We start from the raw sequence: 23,411 nt of genomic DNA, 5'->3' as shown, positions 1-23,411 counted from the left end.
ATTATGGACTTTTGTCTGGGAGAGTAACTTGCATAGCCTTCTTTTGCTACTTGATTTGAGGAGTAATTGATACTCTCTAATACTAAAGAACACATTTGATTCACACTAAGGTATAGAACAACACAACCTTTTAAGTTGCATAGTTTTAAAACAACAAAACTTTTATTCATGTAAAACATTTCAAAAACTCAGGGAAAACCATAGTCAATATAATTTGACAAGGATTTGCCCTACATTACAGACAAAACCATGCATAACCATTATTCATTTCACATAAAGCTCAAATTAAACAAATTGGGTGAACATAACCACTAAAGAAGCCGAAGACTGGAACAGTAAATATAAGAGTTAGGTAGACATGAACCTATTGACGGAATAGTAAACGAGGTACACCTAGCTTACCAGTAGAAAACCAAATGCACGTTTCGCAAAAGCCATTGCCGAAATACGATGAAATAGTTCAAAAACCCAATTGGGTGTACATTGAACAACAACTCTTTTCCCATTCAACCCAATAAAGTTTGAATAAGTTAGAGGCGATAATTATTAGACAGTGATGAAAACATACCTTTGACAACGACGGTGTTACACGGCGGCACAACAACTTTCCACCACCACAATGGCACATGCAACGAAGGACAACTAACGGGAGGAGGTGAGCTCAGTGAAATCTTAGTATCTGAATGACTAAGGCTAGGGCACAAGCGTAGGGTTTGTGAGTCTCTTCAGGTGCACGAGGTTAGTCATTTAAGTGACTATGCATACCACGACGGTCTTAATTGAAAAATGATGTGGATTTCTCATTTCAACGACGGTCATAGCTGGACCCGACATTGTAAGATCCATACAAAGACGGGTTTTGCACCACCGTCTTTGTTTAGCAGAACATAATTACAAATTTGCCACCGTATATTCTTCTAAAACAGTTTTGAAGAACCGATGTAGAATGTACGTCAGAAAATAAGGTTTTTCTAGTTGTGAAACAATTCATTATGCTGCACCTCACTCTTGTCCATCTTATAGCATCACTAAGACACTTATCTACTATCTCCCTACACTTCTCAAAGAAATCCTTGTTCATTTTCTTAAATTGTGTATTTTTTTAATCAATAAATGTAAATTGTTAATTGTTTTTTGTTAACAGAAAAAAAAAATCAAACCCACCATCTTTTTTCTTCTTCTTCTTTTTAATTATCTATCTAACCTTATATCTCCTCTAACTATGCATGTGTGATTGGATAGCAGAAGTCAATAATGGTCTTTAAATAAGCATTTAAAGTTGATTTAAATAAAAAAATCATTTGTAATTTTAAAAAATCAACATATGATAGAGATATATATGTATTGGTTAAAAATTATTTGTAAAAAAAAATGTAGTAGTTTAAAATTAAGATACCTACTGCAACCAAGAAAAAAAGAAACTGCAGACACTAGAAACCTTTAACACCAATAAATACCGAATCTTAAAAAACTTAATTTATGTTCTTTGATCTTTTATTTTTATTTTTATTTTAAAATCTTTAAAAAAAAAGTCGAGAAAAAAACATGAATCTGAAACTTTTTTTTTTCCTTTTCGACAACTGAGCCAGATAGTATTATTGAAGAATCAAAATTATTTACATCAAGTTGTACTAAAAGACTAAACTTGTGAAGACTCTTCTATCCAGTACAAATCACCAAAAGAAATATGTACAAAAAAAATCACCAAAAGAAAAAGCTAATAAATTGACATGTTACAAAGTTAATATACTAATAGAATCATAAATTCCTCCTTTCAAAAATAAAATAAAATAAAATCATAAATTCCTTATTAAAATTAATGTTATATACAAAGTCAAATTTAATGATATAAAAAATTCATTTTCCAATGAGCTCAGAAAATAAGATAAGTACTGTATTATTTTGAAAATTAAAATAAAAAAATTAAACACAAGCATCAAAGAGATAGAGCAAAGAGCGTGTGGATAAAATAAATGAATAAAATAGCCCAATTTATCCGAGAATACAGAAATGGACCGGGGCAAAGAAGACCCGATAAACAAAAAACGAGCTCTGAACTCTGAACTCTGAACTATAGCTACTCTACCCATTACATTACACACTTAGCTCAACAACAACCATATTTCCAACGGTGAGTTTCCTTCTTCAACGTACGTTTGGGTATTATCTGTTTTGTTTTGTGGTTCAAATTCAATCTCATCAACTCACAATAAGGCATAAAATAGTTCCTTATTTTGAATCCCCGTTTTACATCAAGTTGTTTCCTCGTAATTTCTGTTATAGCCAATTGATCAAATTGTTCATGTTACCTAATTTATTTTTAGCAGAATTGAGTTATTTCTAATTAGCCTCCCATCCAGTGAGGCACCGGATTCCGTAGGATAAAATAGCTTGTCAAGAGTAGAGTTGCCTTGTGAAATCTGTTTCTGTCTTCTGTCAAGTGCATCAAATATAGCTGGTTAAGATTCTCCACGCAGGTGCATGGCAATGGTGATCTCTTCTGTTCATGCCACACTATTTGCCAGGGCCTCTTTCTTTTGCCAAAGTAGTGGCCTAAGAAGCTTTAGATCGTGTTTACCTTTCTCATCTTCAGCTGCTTCTGTCTCCTCTCACAATCTTTCACGGAAGAAATGGAGGCAGCCAGTGTTGTCAGTGTTGGATCTTGGCGGAGTCAAGATAAGCAGAGAAGGTACTCTGGGTATTGCTTTTTTTCTTTTTTATATCTGAATGTTTATTGTCTTATAAATGCTTATTTGAGCTGTAATCAAGTATTATGATACACAGAAAAAAAAAACTTTCAAAATTGGGTAGGTATGCACTAATATTCTTATTTTTTCCCCATAGTTTTGAATCATTTGATACACTGAAGGATGTTCTATTCAACCACTATTCGTGTGGTAACTTTTAAGGAGAATGTCCATAACTATGACCTATTTGCACTTTCTGCGAGTGAATGACACTGAAGTCATTTTATTTAATTTTCACATTTTGATATAATTGCTATTGTAGAAGTGACTGGGATGTTTTGGGTGGTGTATAATTTATTCCCCTTCTTTTACTTTCTATATGCCTTTACATTTGTGGTGCTGCTTTATGCTAATGTTTTGGTTGAAAAATGTTCTTTGGTTTATAAAATTCTTATAATTTCTGATTCGTGGTGTTATAGATGTGGTGAGGGATGATCCGGCAAACAATGTGCCAGACAATATATTTTCAAAACTTGGAGTGCAGCTTCACCGGAGGGATCAACACCCTCTTGGGATACTGAAGAATGCGATATACGAGTATTTTGACACTAATTATTCAAATAAGTTCAACAAGTTTGATGATCTTTGTCCTATTGTTTCAGTGAAGCAGGTATGGAAAAATAAATTGAAGAATTAGTTGCCCTTTGCTCCTATATGATGCATCAATAGTTTTAGATGTTACTTTGTTTCACACATGTCAATACACTATTTTCTTTTTATGCATTTAGTTCCTTCTAGATTTATGCTGATTATTCTTTTGAGTTTTTCATGGCAATGATGTTCTATATTTGTCATTTGATGTTATTTGAGTAATTTGCAAGTTGATTTTCTTCCACAGGTAAACGATATTTGTGGAATATACAAATCTCATTCTTTTAATACCAATAAACTTTTTGAGTTTAAATCCTTAAAAAGGCCTCTAAAGGGGAAAGAAAAGTATTTTGAAAGTAATTGATACTTATTTGTTTATGAATTTATTTTATGAATTACATATGTTTATCCCATTTCTTTGATATGAACTCACAAAGCTGACTAATAAAGGAAACCGTGCTTTTACTTTGGCTTTAATGAATGGTCTATTCACAGATGATTGAGTCATTAACCTTCTATTTTTTCCCTTGCTTTGCAAGGCTTGTTTTAAAACTTGTTGCAATTTCTGTTTGGGTTTATGTGGCTTATAACATGCTTAGGGGCTTTTGATCAAATGGCTCTTCAGTCCTTTCATGGTGCTGCTTTTGATGAAATTATATCATTCTTCATTCTTTTCTTGTACATGGTGTTACATTTGTTCAAATGATTTAATTCTTAAGTCGTTTTTTGTGATGCTATTTAACCAGTATCTGTGGATTCTTTAATCCTTTCCTTTTGGAAAGATATATAAAACAGAGGAAAAGAGGGATAAAGAAAGAATGCTATTCAAAAGGATGACTATAGTAACATTGTTTGTACACGACTCCATATATAAAAAAACTGTTAATGAAGTTCAAGTTGTGATGCATCAACCATATTTACAGGTTGAATGAAGTTCAAGTTTCACAATCATATTCATTTAAACTAATATAGTTAATTATTGAAACCTCAGTTAAGACTTAAGAATACTGCCATGTCTTGTCAATGTTACATTTTCTACATAAGAGTAAATGTGCCTCCTCATCTCTGCTAATATAGTTCTTCTATCCATTGTTTTTATCCCATTCAATTTGTTTGCTTATCTTATCACTTCTTTTTGGTTCATAAGGTGGTTTGAACTCTGGTTGGGTTTCTTTACAACAATCTTCTTGCAGAATTTCGATGATGTCTTGTTTCCTGAAGACCATGTAAGTAGAAGCTATAATGATACTTACTACATAGATCCTCAGACTGTTTTAAGGTGTCACACAAGTGCTCATCAGGCAGAATTATTGAGAAGTGAATACACCCATTTCCTTGTTACAGGAGATGTTTACCGTAGGGATTCAATTGATTCAACTCATTATCCTGTCTTCCATCAAGTATGTCCCCATATGCAGTAACTGGCTTAATCTAATAATAGTCAACTTTATATAATTTCATCTTTTTTATTATGTAGATGGAAGGCTTTCGGGTTTTTGTTCCAGAAGAATGGGAGGGATCTGGAATGGATGCCACATTATTTGCAGCAACAGACTTAAAGCAATGCCTTGAGGGTCTAGCACGCCATTTATTTGGTATTCCCAAATGGCCAATATATGCACTTCATTCTCAGTTGCTGCATTTTGATAATTAATGAGGATTTGTAAGAAGAGTTAGTTAAAGTAAAGAAAATAATCAATTTAAGGTTACTAGATACTTCATCTTTATTGCATATACATCAATACATGCATTTTTCAAGAGGAGAAATTTGCTTTATGACTTCTGACTTTAGTGGTGAAGGACGGAAGTTGTGGAAACATCCTCTTTGAGGGTAAGGTTGTATACATCTGACCTTTGTAGAATAGCTGACAATGGTAGGAACCTGGATGTGTTAGGCTGCAATTTATGTTGCAACTTAGTTGTCCCAACATTATAAAAAGAAAATTGTGTACAACCAACAATTCCAACAAAATACATGTGTATAATTTACATAGTCTTCCTTAATGCACTTTGATACAAAGGAGGGGAGGGAAATGAAAAAATTTACTATTATATACTTAGAATGGTAAAATAAAGCTATTAGATTAAGAATAATTTAGTCTAATAAGTGTAAAAGTTTCTCCTCCTTCCACATGTCCCAATTTTGAAGGGAGCCAAAATTTATGTTACAATTTAGTTGTCCCAACATTATAAAAAGAAAATTGTGTACAACCAACAATTCCAACTAAATACATGTGTATAATTTACATAGTCTTCCTTAATGCACTATTTGATACAAAGGAGGGGAGGAAAATGAAAAAATTTACTATTATATACTTAGAATGGTAAAATAAAGCTATTAAATTAAGAGTAATTTAGTCTAATAAGTGTAAAAGTTTCTCTTCCTTCCACATTTCCCAATTTTGAAGGGAGCCAAAATTGAGCAAGGAGGGAGTTTAGCCTCCTCCATCTCCCTCTAACCTAACATTATGTAAATGATTTTCTTTTTTTAAATAGCCTCCTTACACTTCAAGCAATGTTTATAGGTTAAAAGAAAAATATATTTCAACTGCAAGTTATTGTGAAATTGGAATTATAATTGCAAAAATTCTTGAGCTAAAGTAAAACTCTATCAACAAGAAGTGAAAATATTAAATATTTTATGTTGATATTCTCATTTGATGCTAAAATGCATAAGTTGTTTCTACAAGAAATTATATACACAAGGCGTCTAGTTATGAACTTGTGATATTCCTTTGAAGTCAAATATAATTTGCAAAGCTACGTACTTATAAATTTTCCCTTTTACTGTTTCAGGTGCTGTGGAAATGCGCTGGGTGGATACTTATTTCCCATTTACTAATCCATCATTTGAACTTGAAATTTATTTCAAGGTATGCTATGCATAGTTATCTCCATAACATGGTGACAACAAATGTTATGTACTAGTATGGTTAAAAAATAATATGAAAAGAAGATTGTGCATTATATATAAAAAAAATTATTCATTAAAGTGCACTAGATTCATCCCAAATTTATTTTGACCTTTCAAATTTAAAATTTTATCATCACCATATTTGACTATTTTATACATGTGATTAAAATTTGCAGATTTCTAATCAGGTTGACATGTTTTTCTTAAAGTCTAGCATGGCCAAACTATTTAGATTAAGAAGTTCTTTATGAGCAATCAAGAGTGAGACTAGAATCTGGAGGGCATCAGTAGTGGGACTAGCATGGCCCCACTACTGATGTCATTACTAGTTAGTGCATACGGCCATACACCTTTTATCCAACTTGAATTTATGAAGCAGCAGCTTCATTAATGAATGATTTAACAGGCAGCTATCCATAAGTCATTTATTCCTATGCTTGTTTTATTTCTCTTCATCCCTGTTTTTTCCCACTCAATAGTTTTGTAATAAAATTAAGTAATGTTTAATATATCTTTTATTGCAGGAAAAGTGGTTGGAAGTTTTGGGGTGTGGAGTGACAGAGCAAGAGATTCTGAAGAGAAATGGGAAACCTAATAAGGTTGCTTGGGCTTTTGGCCTAGGGTTGGAGAGGTTAGCTATGGTTCTATTTGACATACCTGATATTCGTCTCTTTTGGTCAAATGATGAGCGATTTACCTCTCAGGTATTTCATGGATACATTCAACAAGCATCCTTCAATGTTGTCTCTTCTTTTTCCTGGTTACCACATGTGATGTAACTACAAGAATTTACGTAGTCATCTTGAAAGTCAAAATATTATTTGTTTAGTTCTTTTGTGATCTCTTCTCTAATGTATTGCATGTGCTTGCTTTTTGATTTTATATACAGTTTTCCAAGGGTCAGTTGGGAGTCAAATTTAAGCCATTTTCAAAGGTAACATCTACATGTCCAAATGTGTGCCTACCTTGGGTGTCTAAATTTCTTATCACTTTTCTGAGTATGTTCATGTGTCTCTTATTCCTTACAATATATGGCTGCAATTTAAACTTGAAAGCTGGATGAGAATGATTAATGTTATTGAAAGTTAAGATGATCCACATAAATTGTTATGTAAAATATAGTGAGTTTTGACGGTCTAATCTAAATGGCAAGATACAGTTTGCCTTAGACCTGCATATGCCCATGGCTTTGATGCTTCACTATGTTAAAGGCCTTGTCATGATCTTTGTATAGTTAGTTATTTTAAACTAGCATATACAGGTATAGATATATTTTCTGATTTTGAGTCTTGAATCTTGAGGAATTTATATTTTTATTTCAGTGGACACATTCCTAAAATCTTGTGAGAACATTCTAATTTTGGTGTTTGCCTTTGCAGTATCCTCCTTGTTACAAGGACATGAGTTTCTGGATCAGTGAATCATTTACTGAAAACAATCTGTGTGAAGTTGTTAGAGGAATAGCCGGGGATCTTGTAGAGGAGGTATATCTTTGAATAATTTGTGCAGAACTTTTTTGTGATGTTTTACTTGTTTGGATTCACAATTAGCTGCTTTCTTAATGTTCAATGGCAACTAAGTGCATATTAGATGAGCTGATCTAGCACTATTGACTAGGGTTGATAATAGTATTTTCGGATGCTGCATTTTTTACTTACAAAAATAATCATCAAATTATCACACCCAAACTGTAAATCTACTAGAATCATTCAACCCAGAAGTCTAAAGCTTCACTTGCCATAATATTTTATTGGCTGAAATTAATGTGAAAAGGCAAACCTCAATTCTGTTTAAGGGATTAAGTTGATAAACCAACACAAAAGACTAGAAATGGCCTTTGCAATCCCATCTTGACAGACAAAGGCATAACATCTATCTTGATATTATGTCATCTGTAAAATAGATTCCTATTGTCTCCAATGAAGCTACCAAAAATAGATTCCTATCTGTAAATGGGTGGAACCAAAATCCTTTCTGAGCAGGTGGTTGGTATTCATTATTTTAAAACCATGTTTTAAAGAGGCTTTGATGTATGTTGTCAATTAGTTCCTACTCCAAGTGCCAACTTAGTTACCAGCAGAGAAATAGTTCTTGGTTGCTACTTGTACTCATATTGGAATATAAAACTTTGAGTTGAATCATTAAATTGAGCGGCAAACTTATATTTCACTATGTGCCTGATAAAAGAACATATACCAGAAGTTTTGGGGAGTAGGTATTGTTGTACAGTAGGATAGTCATTCTACTTGATTACTGCCATTGGTACTTGCTAGTGCTCATGTTGTGTGAATATAGAGTCAGTTGTAGAAAGATTTTGATGTAGAGATAGAACACTGTTTTAGTGGAATAACTGAAGTGATTCGGACATTCATTATACTTTATAGTGATTAGTGAAGCTTAAGTTAATGTGCATAAGATCTATTTAAGTTAATGAGGCATATATTTAAAGTAGAGTTTCCCAATCTGTACCAGCATAACCATTCCCCTGTATACTGCCTTTGGCTTCATACAATAATCCCTTAGTGGGTCTCCTCAGATGGATCTGATGGAACCACCACATTCCAATGTTTGTCACATGGACTCATACTTCAATGTTCATGGCTGTCAAGAACAAAATCATGAGTGAAAAAGGGAGCTTTTGTTTTCTTTTCATTTACTTGGCTTTTCAACTGTTTAACATCTTATTCTTTCTTTTCTTCATTTTTTCTTAGAATAATCATTTAGTTTTTAATAGGATTATTTCCCCCTTTTTTTAATGAGTGCTACATTAAGTTTGTTCCCTTTTGTCTGTTTTTGTTTTGCTTCTTGAAATTGCAGGTGCAATTAATAGACAACTTCACCAACAAGAAAGGAATGACCAGCCACTGCTATAGGATTGCATATAGGTCTATGGAACGTTCTCTCACTGATGAGGAAATAAACGATCTGCAGGTATTAAATATAATTAGAAATACTAGTGCAATCATAACTAGTCTAGGTCCTATGTTGTCATATTTTGTTTTGAAAGTTACCAACACTTGTTTTTCCCCTTGTCAATGCAGTGGAAAGTAAGAGAACAGGTGCAGAGCAAATTGAATGTTGTCTTAAGATGAACTATAAATGCTGAAAATTTACAGCTTTGCTGTTTTCGATCTCAATTTTGTTAATGTATAGATGTTTTGCCTCCCTTTAGCGACTGAACAGCGCTATAGACAGATCTATTATTTAATTTTCACATAGTGAATATACACTACAATATATAACGAGCCATGGCTAGCCCAACAGGATTATCTGTATCATCTATTTTCTTCAAGAACATAATACTACCCTGTTTTGGTGAAAAATTGTTTTATTGTAAAATTGTTGGACCCCTACACACGAAATGGTATGTTCCCAACGATAAAATTTGTGTTCGTGTTTCATAACAAAGCACTGATATGATCTTGCGGAAAAATAAAAGAATCCCCGTTGCCGAAAGTGGGATTGTGGACGATTGTTACTTTATACATTACGGATCCATTTTTTTGTCTCAATGTATGCAAGGAATGTTTGGATTTGTGCTATTTAAGATATGCCAATGAATGTAAGGAATGGAAGTTGCTATGTTTCTGTGATAATAAGAAAATCTAAAATTAATTATTTTAAGGTTTTGTATAAATTTGTGGCTTATTTTCCTATTTTTCTTTGCTAGAGCAGAAAAACTTACACGACATACCCTCGTAGCAAGTAAAAAATTGAATAACCAACATATATTTCAATAATTCTCTCTTTCGTATTACTTATCAGATGTCCACATTTTTATAGATTAACAAAAACCAATTGAACCACAATAGAGAATAAAGTTTAGGAATGCAGCAAGTTAAGAGCTTAATTATAGATAAAATAAATAATTAATAATTAAAAAATAAAGAATATTTTTTATCTTGCATTAATATAAAATCAAATATTTATATAAAATTGACCATTAGTGTAAATAAAAACTTGAATAGAATATAATAATTTATTTATTTTTATCATTATGCGGTGACTCGAATTAATTCAATTTTCAGTAGTTTAGTTTGGTTTGGATTAGTCAAAAGAAATTTCAAACTTTAACTAAACCAATCTAATAAAAGAGTTTAATAACTTTGTGTTAACAATGTAAAATTTTATACTATTACTCGATCACAATTAATAATTTATAATTTGTAAGATTTTTTACGATAATTATTATAAAAGTAAAAACTAACCTATCATATTTAATATTTTTATGATTAGATAATTGTATAAAACTATTTTATATTATTAATTCATGATCATTTTTTTCCAAATATAATTAGTTTAAATTTTTATCTTGAACTAATACCATTCTAACGTGTGAACACCCCATTACTTATTATACTAGAGAGTTTGATTTAATGTTAACTCAAGCTTGTGCTCATAAATTTTCAAAACAACTTTATGTAACTCATCGGTTTTTTACATTTCCAATCCATGCTTAGGGAGTTTGACGTGGACTCTAAATAAACTAAGCACACATTGAGAGTCGGACTCGGTTGAACTTTTACGCTGACTTTTTTTAAGGACGTTAATATATATATATATATATATATATATATATATATATATATATATATATATATATATATATATATATATATATATATATATATATAGGGTTAAAATGTGTAAAAATAGTTACAATGTTAATATTGTGTGATACTTTTTTTAAGATTAAAAAGTGATATAATAGATAAACATTTTCAATACTACATAATAAGACGTTAGTGACATGTTAGGACTGTTAGCAGAAACTCATCTAAAGATTTAGTTCACAAATCTAAACTACAAACAAAAACACATACTGGAACCACAAATAGTTTCATTGAGTTTTAACTACTCAACTAGCCCATAAGTATTAGGGAATCTCAATAGAGGATGCCACCCAGCAAAAAAGGTGGCTTCTTGGTGATTCAAACCCACTCCATGTTAGGGTTACCAACAAAGACTCAGATAAAGGATTACTACAAAAGTTCTTTCAGGCAGTTTTACTTATTGTTAACTACTCAACTAATTCTTATGCAATAGGAGATCCTCGTGAGGAGGATTTTCATTAAACAAAAAAGTGACATAAGGTGAATTTGAGATCATACCTATGAAAGTGAGCTTAAATCACATCATTAATCACTTGTGCTAGTGCTTGTTAATCTAACAGTGCTAAACCACATTGACAATAATAAAACTTATTGTGCTAGCGCTTGTAAAAAAGGAATCCATGAATATTTTGTGTGCATTTAACTCATTTTGTTGCCTAAAAAATTCATGGGAAGCTTGTTTATTTTCAATTTGTTCAAGCTACTTCGTTCCCTTGGTTTCACCTATAACAACAAAAGCTAGTCTAGTGATTGAATTACTATCAGAACACAACCGGTCTCAGATTTTTGACAATTGATAATCAATGTAAAGTTTTATTAATCTCTAGCACAAAAAATTTCACTTCCAATTACTCCATATTCTCTGTACTGGAATGTTTTGAGATCCTTAAATCATCTTTTAAAATTGTCAAAAATGATTTTTAAAAAAATTAATAATTAGTGTTTATAAAATTTCATTCTCCGATATTTTTCCTTCTCTTTTAAAGTATAAGCAACATATAAGTTTATGACATAACATTCATAATAACTATATAATCTCTTCTGAGTTGCAAGGGCAAATTAGAAAGAAAAAAAAGATACTTCATTGAATCAATAGAGTTTTTTTTATTAATATTATTACAAGAAATACAACAAAATGAATGTAATATAAACAATCTAGTGCTAGAAACTGATGAGCACAAAATAAACAGATTACTGTTTTTTATTTTTATTTTTTTTGTGGATGGAATGTATTAGCCAACCTAGAAACCTCTAGGAAAGCAAACAAACAGATTACTTTCTAAGCACTATCAGAAGTTTCATTCCAAAGCAGGCCAATTAAACACGTAAACATATTCATTAAGTTTGCATCTAACACTTGAAGCATATAAAGAAATTTAAGATAATTAATATACAGTATGGATGCTACGTAGAATATGATCTTCTGTGTCTAAGTGAGAAAAACCCTTTTTATCTTCAGGATGAGGTGATTAACAAATTAAAATAAACAGATCTATTGAGTATAGAAGCAGTACAATCATTCTCCCCTAACTTATACAGCAACGGGTGTTTCCCCTTCTTGTCCAGTGCCCTTATCACCATCACTTCCTTTGGATGCATTCTGCAAAAACTTGTGCTCTGAGGGCAAATTTTTCTTGGCTTTCCGGCTTCCTTCAATTTTCCATAGATCCCATACCCGAGTTTTTGGTGGTGGTGATGAATCTCCAATTGGTGCAACCAATCCTGGTTTTCCATCATCAATAACACCATCAACTAAACCATATTCCTTGGCTTCCCAAGGATTCATAAAATTATCACGATCAGTGTCCAATTCAATCTGCAGATAAAATAAAGCAATGGGGGTAAAACATATGCATTATATTGGTTAACAAACTAATTAGATATTTAGATAAAAGGGATCCATCTGATATCTAACCTGCTCTTCAGGTTTCCCTGTAATTCGTGATAGTATCTTGTTTATCTTAATCTTGTGATATGCCATTTCTCTTATGCGAATGCTCATTTCTGTAGCCTGCAATTATGTTTTACCTTTTTAGCAATATAAAATGGAGTGTTTATGTTAAGAAGCATTACACAAGCTAATTTCAATGAACCTATTATGCATACTGTAGTTGCATAGTAATTACAGCAGACATCATGAATTCATAATAGATGGGCAGAACAACTCCAGGAAAATGCTTCTATTATCACAGTTCACGTCACAGTATTTATCAAAACTCACTTTTTGCACTTCAAATATTCACCAGATTTGGTTTCTGCAAAATTTTACTTAGAATATCAAACTAGCACCATTCTAATGCATCTACAAAGAAAGGCATGCCAGTCAAAAGTTGACCTTTCAATTTCCAACCAAATCAACACTTTTAAAACTTTCCTTCCAGGTTCCAGCCAACAAGCTTGAACCTCAACAGGCACAGACCAAAGTAAATAAGACCATAGTGTGATGATGAAATCAGAAATTTAATCTACCACACGGCCACCTCATGCTTAGCATGTTTGGTTATTGAAGTTTGTGTTATCACTTGTAAAACACATAAATCCCATTAAGTTGGTAGAGTATGCAAAAAAGAATAGTTTAGCTGTTAGCATAAATACAAACCAAATAATGTCACCTAATCAGTTTATTATATTTAAGCAACATATTTTCTGGAGTAGATTACTCTTTACACTAGAGGTTCTTTTACTCATTTCAAGTTGGAATTGAGTAAACAAAGGTATTTGCAGTTAAAAGGAATTGTATGCCTTCCACATTGTATACTTCTCTAACATACACTTGAAATCTAAAACTAACCTTCAACCTGATCATATAATTGCAAATAAAAATAACCACAAAAAATTTTAGACCTACTTCTAATTGACAATAATCAAAGCCAAAAGATATAAGAGGAAATTCTTACTTTTCCACCAGCCGTTCCAAGTGGTTGATGAATCATAACTCTTGAATTTGGCATACAATACCTCTTGCCTTTTGTACCAGAAGCAAGGATAAATGCACCCATGGATGCAGCAAGCCCAAGGCAAACAGTTGACACATCGGCCTTGCATAACTTCATGGCATCATAAATTCCCATTCCTACATGAAATGATAAACAAAGAGCAATTAGCAGAAGACAGACATAATTCAGATTCATTAAACTCAACAATGCCCCAAACTTCACTAATAGCATGTTCCTATCCTAAAATCACAGATTCAATACATTCAATCTCTTGTCAAGAGAACCTTTTAAATGTTCTAACGAGATTCAAGTTATCACAGATCTTAATTATCTTGAGAATCAGTATGATTAATAGTTTATTGTTTTGTCAGTAAATACAGCAGGATATAAATATAACACAGACCAACAACTCACTAGCTTCTAAATTATATTTTCCCTATAGATATATAAGAATGTTGCAGTCAATACTCTCTTAGCTAAGTGTCTGTTTATGTTACTACAAGTTGCAAAACACTAAACTGAGGAATTAAAGCCTTAAATCTCGTGCATGGGATAAAGAAAGTTAACATCGAATTACAAATTGAGCTCAGAGTCAAGTGCATCTGTCAGTCAGGTGGATAAAAATAATTGCGTAAAAACAGTGAACCAAACCTTTTCAACATACCAGCAGTTACAGAACCACCAGGTGAGTTTATAAATAACTTGATATCCTTCTTGGAGTCTTCAGCATCCAAAAACAAAAGCTGACTAATGATAAAATCTGCAGTCATATCATCCACCTAATCAAACAAAACAATTCACAAACACAACATCAGATACTGTCTCTCTCTGCAGTTTCATTCCCTTTTCACAGTGTTTTTTATCTTCTTCTTTATTTTGATATATTGGGGCATCCAACAGTTCAGAATGAACCCTCATTAACAAGCCAAAAAAATCTTAAAATCAACGGCATCAAACATTATCTCTTCAGCAATTTCACACTATCATGTCAATTTTCCTATTTGCTCTCTCTCTCTCTCTCTCTCTCTCTCTCTCTCTCTCTCCTGTTTGTTAATTCTTCTGATATTGTGAGCGTGCTTTAGAATGAGCCCACATGAACAAGTTTGCAAATTTCCCTTAAAAAATAACCAGAAAGACAAAGGGTATTCTTAAAATATGGAAACAACAACAACGAAATCCATCCCAAAATATTTATATATATGTAGAGAGAGAGAGAGAGAACCTGAGAACCCAAAAAGATAATTCTTTGACGGAGAAGCATGTTGGTGGCGTCGAGCTCTTCGAATCTGGGAAGCCATGGGGAAGCGGTGGATGCAGAAAAATCGTGTGGAGAAACGAGCCAATTGGAAGACAAGGTTTGTCTGGAGGCGTTAACAACGGACAAAGGTTTGGTTCTTCTGGTTTTGGTTGAAGCTGTGTGAATGGGAATTTGAGAGTGGAAAAGGCCATGCTTATGCTTCAACTTCGAGCTTAAGGGTATACATGATGTTGAGGATAAACTCACCTCCATCTTCTTCTTCTCTTCTCTTTTCTTCGCTCCCCTCTTCTTTTTGTTTTAGCTCGATGCGGTGGTGACCCTTTTGTTTGATTGATGCTCATCAATGTAAAGTGGGCTTAGATTTGGGCTCAAGTGTTCCTCTTGGAGCCTAACTATTTGATTTTTTTCTTTCGAAAATGTGTTATAGGTTATTATAAATATTAAAATATTCAGTATTTTTTTTATACCACACGTATCAATTTTTATAATCAATCTTATTTAAATTTAATAAAATTAATTTAATAAACAAAAATCTTCCTTTAATTATTTAAATTAGTTGTGACTAAAACTTCAGACTTCTGTATTTTGGAAATAAGATTTTGCAATTGTTCTATCCATAAATTAATTTTCAGAATATAAAAAGGGTGTGTTAAAAAAACAAAAAAAAGCGTAAGAAAATTCATTCCCAAACAATTACCTTTGATATTGAAGTGCACAATGAAGTGAAAGCTATATTTTTTCTTTTTCTTATAATCAAATTTGTTGATTTATCAATCCTTTACATAGATAATTTTCACCAAACTAATTCAAACAGGGGTCAACGAAAGTTTTACATTTATTTAAATAAATATTTTTTTATCAGCAAGGAACTAACAATTAAATAGATTGTGTTTATATTGTTGTTTGATTAATTTTCTTTAGGTATAGTTAATGAATAGGTCAATCACTTAATACAAATTTTAATTGTTACATACTTAGATTTTATCACAGTGAAAACATTGCTCAAGCCTCAGGGAATCCAAACCAAAACGAGAGAAAAGTAGCAATACAATTCTTATCTTTGTTGTGATAGGTCCATGGCTCTCTTCTTTTCTCATCATCCTCTTCTTCATGGGAACAAATTACTTTTAGCTCTGCAGTCACAACGCATAACTTCATCAAAGCCCAACAACACATGCGCGTTCACATACCCATCTATTCGGTGTTGCTCAAGTTTGAACCAGAAAAACAGCATCAACCTCAAAACTTGCAAGAACTGCAAAACCCAATTCGACCCTTCACTCAATCACCCTCATGCTTGTCGATTTCACACTTCCCATTTTGGAGGTTCCCCACTTCGTTTCTCACTTAGTTCATGCTTATTTTGCCCTTGCACTATGTTTAGGTTCAAGTTTTGATTTTTTTTTTTGATCTGATAAGAAAAAGATTGACTTTTGACATGAAAAAAATTACAAAGGAATATGATGATTATTCTAATGCTATATTACCACCTTGAGCTCTCTAGGAATGTCCCTTCTAATTCGTTGCTACATGGATTATGTATGTTTGGGTGGACTTAAAGGTAAATAGATAATTGTTCCTCCTGAGAAGTTTGCCTATATTTGTTGATTAATTCAGAAGCTCACATATGATATGAAATCAGATTTCTTCCAATGATCTCAAATCATTTAATTAAATTCCTGGTCAAAAAACTCGTATTACTGCTAGATTAATTGATCTCAATTAAGTGAAGAAAACTGGTTTATTTGTCTAAGTTAATTTACCAGAACATGTTTTTTGTTTTTTTTTCTCTTCTGAAGTTCCCTGCTTTCATGGAGGTTTTTACTTGTTTTGGCTGACAAAAGTATGGCTAAGTTATATATATTGGTTATCTTTAATTCTTTACTTCAAAACCCGATATCAAGGGCTTGAATGTAGGTATAAAAACCATTATCACTTGTTATATCCAATATTTATATCGTGAATACCTAATTCCTTATTAGCTAAAGTTCTGACTTCTGAGTTAGTGATACACTAGAGACTTGAGAGTTGAGAGGTATAGATGGGCTTCCACTAAGTAGATTGGTTATCGTGGGATATAATTACCACAGCTATCTTCTAACCCTTTTAATTCTTTAAAGCTATCACAATGTCTTTCCTAGTTCACTTTCTTCTGGGAGATTGGGTCCTTAACTACTTTCTTTTCGTTGGAACGTGAAAGCTACTTCTCTATGGAAACATCTTTCATCCTTAAATAGGACCAGGACTATTACTATGAAAATTAAGATGACTCAACTGATTAGTTGGGAGTTGGGACATGTAGCATACGCCTATAAAACCCATTCATTTTCTTAATTTCGGGGGGGAACGGAATATAGATATGAGGCCTATGTTACTCGGTGGTTCCTGTTCAAATAGCATGTCATTAATCTGTAGCTTTTCAGTATGTAGGTCTGAATGTTACTCAGGTGTTCGGTGTAAATCCAGACTGTGATCTGCTCTGAGCAAAATTAACTAACAAATTATATATATATATAATGCTGCAGGGAAGGAGAGCAAAAAATCTTCTTATCTTATCTAGAGCCTGTGCTGTTAGGCAGCATATTTGTATTTTCTGCAGACAAAGCTCAAAGAGTAATTTAGATTCATTGGCATTCATGATGAGGCACTTCTGATTTTGGAACTAATGTCTTATTGCCTTATTGATCCTATGATTTCACTCTTAAAATAGAGTTTTCTGTAGCCAAAAAAACTAGCCAAAACATGGTTTCTTCTGGCAGTACAGAGCCATAATGTGAGTCTAAAGTCTAAACAAAGGAAATTAAACTATTAGCAAAGCTGAGATCAAAGAAGGATCTATTATGAAGACGTTAACACCTCAAGCTCGGATGTGGGGTTATGCAATTAGAAGGCTAATTTCTCATACAAGTATTTTAGTGAAAGACTTTGCTACTGAGTCTAAAGTGGAAGCAAATCTTGTGTAATCCTTATCGGGACAAATTGTACACCTTACGAATTTCGTCTAACCATTACATTGACGAAAATTTGTGCATTTCAAATTTCAATATTATGTTATTCATTTGCGTTACTATTCGGATTTTGGATTTAAGTTGGCCCTGATTCATATCTCTTTCTATCTTCCTCACAGGAGAAACTAAGAGAAAGTTTGAGAGTGTGTATGAAGGGGGCACAATGAATACTCCTGACTCTGGCAAAGTTTTTCAGTATTGGCATTGCTGTGGTTCTGAAGATCCATTCGATCCTGGTTGCACTGCTTCTCCTCATTCTTCATATGATGATTGATGCAGATGCCATTCATCATCATCCATGAATCTAATTCACCTCTTCCATTTAGTTTTCTTTTAGCTATAGTTTCTAAACTCTTGTATAAAATTTTAGAATCCTTAAATAATTTCTGAAAATTTAAATGTCGTCCACATTCCTCATACAAAAAAAAGAAAAGAAAAGAAAAGAAAAGTGTGACTACACATTTAATCTGTTACCCAGAAGGGTATAATTTATTTGTGATGCGGCTGGTTGTTCTCTAGGAGGACTTGCAATTGATCATCTTTGGAGTCCATTCAACTGTGACTATTGGTTATCAAAGGATGAGGAGGAAAGAAAAAGGAAGCTTGGGAGTTTGAAAATTGAGAGTAAAATTCAAAGGAAATCATATTGAATAAAATGATTTAATCTGGTATACTAATACTCCATTTATAGAGTTTATTCTATCAAGTAACTACAGTCATTAACTAACAAAGTGACTTATTGTCTCTCCTATAGGGTGTATTCTAATGAGATCTATAGAGGAATAAGTTTGTAACTTTTATTGATGAATTTGATATTAGTTTACAGTGATATATATACAAGTGAACAGCCCTAATATGTAGTGAATCAAGCTACCAATCTCCTAATAATTCTCAACAAATCAGAATTGGAAATAACAGATTTGCACAGATTTGCACGGCTAAATAATTAAAGGAATTGAAAACTAATTATTATGATTGATAAGATCAAACTCAAATTCTCTCATAAATTTAAGGTGTGTTCACCGGAAGAAATTAGTGAGAATCATGTTTGCTCCTTCCAAAATTAATCATTGTCATATAATTGATGTGATATGAGGAATTTTGATTGGCCGCCAACTTATTTGAGAGAATAAAAGATTTAGCCTTAATGCGATGGACTTTATCCAGAAAGATATTGTCCATCTATTTTCTTAGTCATTATTATTATTCGTCTTTTTGTTTAATCGGCTTTATATAAGAATAATATATCAATGAAATTTAATTTAGTTGAACAAAATGTTAGTGATTATAACTATTTTGAATTTTTGGTACATATTATTTAGTTCTACGGATAAAAACTAATAAGGATCATGTTTTCTCACAATAAAAAACTAAATGATATGATGAAATTCTAATAAAAAAATAGTGTGAGCCCAAGTTATGGTGAAAATAGAAAAGAAAGAAGACATGTACATCACCATTTGATTCAAATTCTTTCATTTTTCTTCTCATTCAGAATAAAAAATAGTTTTCATCTTGATTTATAGAAAATTGTTCACCCGCCGTGTGCGACTTTACTTCTACTAGTAGATCTGCTAGCTGTGCTGTAAATGATTAAATTACTGACTTTGTAAGATATTCGTGACATCGATAAACACCGTATCATATCATAGCAGCCTTAGAATCCACGCACAAAATTTTTTATTCTTTGGATAGGGTAGGGTGTGTTTTACGCACACGTTCTCCCACTTTCCGAAAGGGGAAAGTTATTAGTAAATTGTAGTAGTATTGAACACCGTTTGATTGATGTATATTGAACACCATTTCAAACCAAAAATAAATACGCTATAATATTAGTCGTTATTGTCAACACTCAACAGCCATCCATTTCAATTCCTTTCTGTATCTCCACACGCATTTTGTAACTGCACATAGGTTTGCCACTGCATGCATGTGTGTGTGAAGGGATAAATTAATTCATATACATCTATATAAGTTACACAAAGAATTATACTATATATCAATGATTTCATATGTAATCTTAATTGTTGATATCCAATTTTATTAAAAATGAACAACTATATAAGTATACAAGAGTTCTTATTTTTAATTATATATTACCGCATTATATATTTTAATGAGTATTAAACAACCATTTGTGTTTATCTTATGTCCCGTGACAACTTAGATTTGGTATGAGGTCTTTAGATGGATGGGGGTGAACATGGTCATTCCTGAAGGCTTTCACAGCTTATACACTGTTTGGCTTATATGCTTGCGAAAGGAAGAATCAAAGATGAAGATGCTTTCTATGGCATGTAACTTGTTGGTGCCAATGGAACTGGAGAAACAGAATTGCTTTTAGAGAACAACAATTTGATGCGGGGGGATTTTGAACACCATAAAGATAATCTTTTTTTCGTTTATCAATCTTTTATTGTATTTAAACAACTGAGACAGTTGGAGACACATATATATTTTGATCACATCTAGTCTTTTGTTAGCAATTAATGTATATATATCTGAAATCCTTTTTTTTTATGTAAGTAAACTAACTGTACATCGATCTTGTGTAGTCTTTATATTAGTATACACATACCATCTTTGCCTTCCAAAAAAACATAAAATTTTCTCCTTTCTCTTGATATGAACGCGTACCTGGTCAACGCACCGTTCTTAGTTGGGGAATATGAAAAATGTGTTACTCGTTCACGTCATTTACACAGTTGCATTGCATATCTCGTATAAGTATTATCACTCTTTCTTGTTCATTCCACTCCACTGATAAAATAAAATAAAGAAACTAATTTAGGACGCTCTAAGTTCTTGGGTTAACTAATTAATTTCCCTAAGAATAATGAAGTTTTTTGTGTTTTTGCTGAAGTCGAAAATCATGAATGTGATTGAATTTTATGTAGTGTGACAATCATTTATCTAAAATATTTATTTGTGGTCTCACGTAAACCTCCGAGGATAGCACCCATATTTTTATTTTTATTTTTTGGAAACAAAAATGCCAAAAGAATATATTATGTGTACCCAGGAAAGGTTTATATATGTGGTCCTTGGCATTTTGACAATTAATTCCTTGGAGCTTTTCATGCACTTGCTTTTGTAATATATGTACAAGCTAGGTGCAATGAGCATGCCAGTTGTGGTTATTGTATTTGGTTGAGTGTTAGTTAGTTAAACAAATATACGGTGAAATCATAGTTAAAAGATATCATCAATTAATTGTTGTGAATGGTCAAAGAAAATATTTACAAAATCTTCAATGTTCAAAAACAAATTAAGTTAGTTATCAAAATCTCTCACATATTTCAAAAGAATAAATTACGTTTAATAAATAAAAGAAAATTCCTAGATTAACATGAGTTGTAATGCATCGGACCTGGTATAGCAAGCTATATGAATCAAACCTAGACAAATAAAGACTGAACACACAGTGTAGTTGGTATAGCAAGCTATATGAACCAAAAACACTTAGTGTGTGATAGTGGTCTATCAATCACAAGACACCCCCACAGTCTTTGTTGTTATCGTTGTGTTATGCTACTAGGCCATGCGCGTGTCCAATATTCATTAGTACTCTAGAGATCTCGCCAAGATCTCATGCAAGCGGGCCCACTTGACACTCATATAGATGATTTTATCAAGTGCATGCTGCAAATCATACACCACCCATAAGGGATATGAAAATCATTAAAAACTTTATAAGATGTAAAGCTTTCTTAAACGCATATAGTTTACTATAAAGTTTATCTTCTTATTAATGCAACTCTAACACTTTCTCACACCATAGGAAGGGACTAAAAGGAAATTGATAAAAATCAATTTGAGTATTAGCAGAACTGACAAGTGACTTGTTTTTACCCATATGAACCTTCTTCATGGGATCTCCGATCACAAAGGTTGAATTACCATCACTTGTTTGTTTTCAAATGGCTTAAGTCTCATTCCCCTCGATGTTTCTAATATCATATTCCTCCTTAGGGGTTTTATCAAAGGATCTGCTTAGTTTCCTTCTGACTTCACATAATTTATGGAAATTGTTCCATATTTTAGCAGCTACTTGACCAAATTATGTCTAAGTTGTATGTGTCTGTTTTTCCTCATTGAATGTTTTATTCTTAGCCATAATTATCGTTGACTGGGAATCACAAGCATAGATATTGATGGGGTTGGTTTCAACCAGTCAACCTCACTACCAACCATTTCTAGAGCAACAAACTCTGACTCCATTGTTGATCTAGCAATAATAGTTTGTCTAACTGATCTCCAAGCTATCTCACCACCACCAAGAGTAAACACATAATCACTAGAGGATTTTGTCTGAATCAGATATCCAGTTAGCATCGCTATATCCTTCAAGTACTGCGGGAAATTCATTATATTCAATACCATAATCCATGGTACCTCTCATATATCTCATGAGTCTAGTAAGTGCATCCCAATGGTCTTGATTATGACTATGGGTATATCTACTCAATCTACCTACTACATATACAATATCAGGTCTAGAAAAGTTCATCAAATACAGTAAGCTCCAAATGATTTGGGCATATTAAGTTTGAGCAATTGGTTCTCCTCTATTTTTCTTTAATTGAGGGTTAACATCATAAGGGATACCCACTGACTTAAAGTCACAATATTTATACTTCCTAAGAAGTTTCTCAACATAATGCTCTTACGATAGTAATATACTATCTCTTTTCCTTATAATTTTAAATCCCAAAATAACACTTGCTTCACCCATGTCTTTCATATCAAATTTAGATGCTAAGAAAGATTTAGTTTAAAAAACTATACCATTGCATGTACCAAAAATAAGCATGTCATCCACATACACTACTAGAAAATAGGCTTTTTATATTGGTTATTAAGGACTTTTAATATTAATTATTAATCGATGTTGAAACTACCGACATTAAAGTATCAATGTTAACATCGGTTTTTAGTAAAATCGGTGTTGACGAAATCATGTTATTTACGATTATGCCACCACGTTTTGGTTTACAACGGTTTTATAGAAAACTGATGTTATTCTAACAATGCAAAAAGTAAATTTTGTAGTAGTGATATAAGCATATAATAACATGATCATCATTCATAGACTTTGAATACACACATCTATCAACATCACTACTAGAAAAACCATCAACAAGTAAAGTCTCATTAAACTTTGCATGTCATTGTTTAGGTGCTTGTTTTAAATCATATAGGGATTTCAAAAGTATGTACACTTTGTTCTCTTGACCATCCACCACACACCCCTTAGGTTGAGTCATATATATCCCTTCCTCTAAATCACCATTCAAGAAAGTTGCCTTAACATCCATCTAATGCATCACTAACTTATGGATTG

At 32.4% G+C, this 23,411-nt stretch overlaps 3 protein-coding genes across 9 annotated transcripts; 2 read left to right on the top strand and 1 right to left on the bottom strand.

Moving 5' to 3' along the window:
• The first annotated feature begins 1,982 nt into the window (after positions 1–1,982).
• On the top strand, positions 1,983–9,575 carry LOC100779145 (phenylalanine--tRNA ligase, chloroplastic/mitochondrial). 7 transcript variants are annotated; one of them, XM_014766049.2, is made up of 11 exons: positions 1,983–2,131; positions 2,478–2,698; positions 3,167–3,357; positions 4,532–4,738; positions 4,816–4,933; positions 6,135–6,211; positions 6,777–6,956; positions 7,142–7,186; positions 7,632–7,736; positions 9,070–9,183; positions 9,294–9,575. In XM_014766049.2, exons 2-11 carry the CDS (start codon positions 2,482–2,484, stop codon positions 9,342–9,344), a joined length of 1,305 nt encoding a protein of 434 aa, XP_014621535.1. In that variant the 5' UTR covers positions 1,983–2,131; positions 2,478–2,481; the 3' UTR covers positions 9,345–9,575. The 7 variants fall into 7 exon arrangements, with proteins under 7 accessions (XP_014621535.1, XP_040867699.1, XP_006574847.1 ...); XM_041011765.1 differs by having other exon boundaries at positions 1,984–2,131; positions 2,478–2,689; XM_006574784.3 differs by having other exon boundaries at positions 1,984–2,131; positions 2,328–2,689.
• A 2,607-nt stretch (positions 9,576–12,182) lies between these two features.
• On the bottom strand, positions 12,183–15,463 carry LOC100778609 (ATP-dependent Clp protease proteolytic subunit 3, chloroplastic). Its single transcript, XM_003518592.5, has 5 exons — positions 15,024–15,463; positions 14,466–14,580; positions 13,763–13,938; positions 12,781–12,876; positions 12,183–12,681 (listed from the first exon to the last, which is right to left on the bottom strand). The coding sequence occupies exons 1-5, from the start codon at positions 15,309–15,311 to the stop codon at positions 12,397–12,399; spliced, it is 960 nt and encodes a 319-aa protein (XP_003518640.1). The 5' UTR covers positions 15,312–15,463; the 3' UTR covers positions 12,183–12,396.
• Positions 15,464–16,059: 596 nt separating this feature from the next.
• LOC100526944 (uncharacterized) lies at positions 16,060–18,602 on the top strand. Its single transcript, NM_001249392.2, has 2 exons — positions 16,060–16,385; positions 18,187–18,602. The coding sequence occupies exons 1-2, from the start codon at positions 16,136–16,138 to the stop codon at positions 18,339–18,341; spliced, it is 405 nt and encodes a 134-aa protein (NP_001236321.2). The 5' UTR covers positions 16,060–16,135; the 3' UTR covers positions 18,342–18,602.
• Positions 18,603–23,411: the final 4,809 nt, after the last annotated feature.

This window comes from Glycine max, chromosome 2 (assembly GCF_000004515.6).
Source record: "Glycine max cultivar Williams 82 chromosome 2, Glycine_max_v4.0, whole genome shotgun sequence".
Taxonomy (NCBI): Eukaryota; Viridiplantae; Streptophyta; class Magnoliopsida; order Fabales; family Fabaceae; genus Glycine; species Glycine max.
Note: the sequence above shows the minus strand (reverse complement) of the source record. Positions and strands in the feature narration are given on the sequence as shown.

Excerpts from the sequence above, each read along its gene's own strand:
- LOC100779145 (XM_014766049.2), top strand. The coding sequence starts at position 2,482 with ATGGCAATGGTGATCTCTTCTGTTCATGCCACACTATTTGCCAGGGCC. Across the intron at positions 7,187-7,631 it reads AATTTAAGCCATTTTCAAAG|TATCCTCCTTGTTACAAGGA; the intron begins GTAACATCTACA and ends TTGCCTTTGCAG. Across the intron at positions 7,737-9,069 it reads CCGGGGATCTTGTAGAGGAG|GTGCAATTAATAGACAACTT; the intron begins GTATATCTTTGA and ends TTGAAATTGCAG.
- LOC100778609 (XM_003518592.5), bottom strand. The coding sequence starts at position 15,311 with ATGGAGGTGAGTTTATCCTCAACATCATGTATACCCTTAAGCTCGAAG. Across the intron at positions 14,581-15,023 it reads TTATCTTTTTGGGTTCTCAG|GTGGATGATATGACTGCAGA; the intron begins GTTCTCTCTCTC and ends TTGTTTGATTAG. Across the intron at positions 13,939-14,465 it reads TGGTGGTTCTGTAACTGCTG|GAATGGGAATTTATGATGCC; the intron begins GTATGTTGAAAA and ends CATTTCATGTAG.
- LOC100526944 (NM_001249392.2), top strand. The coding sequence starts at position 16,136 with ATGGCTCTCTTCTTTTCTCATCATCCTCTTCTTCATGGGAACAAATTA. Across the intron at positions 16,386-18,186 it reads TCACACTTCCCATTTTGGAG|GAGAAACTAAGAGAAAGTTT; the intron begins GTTCCCCACTTC and ends TCTTCCTCACAG.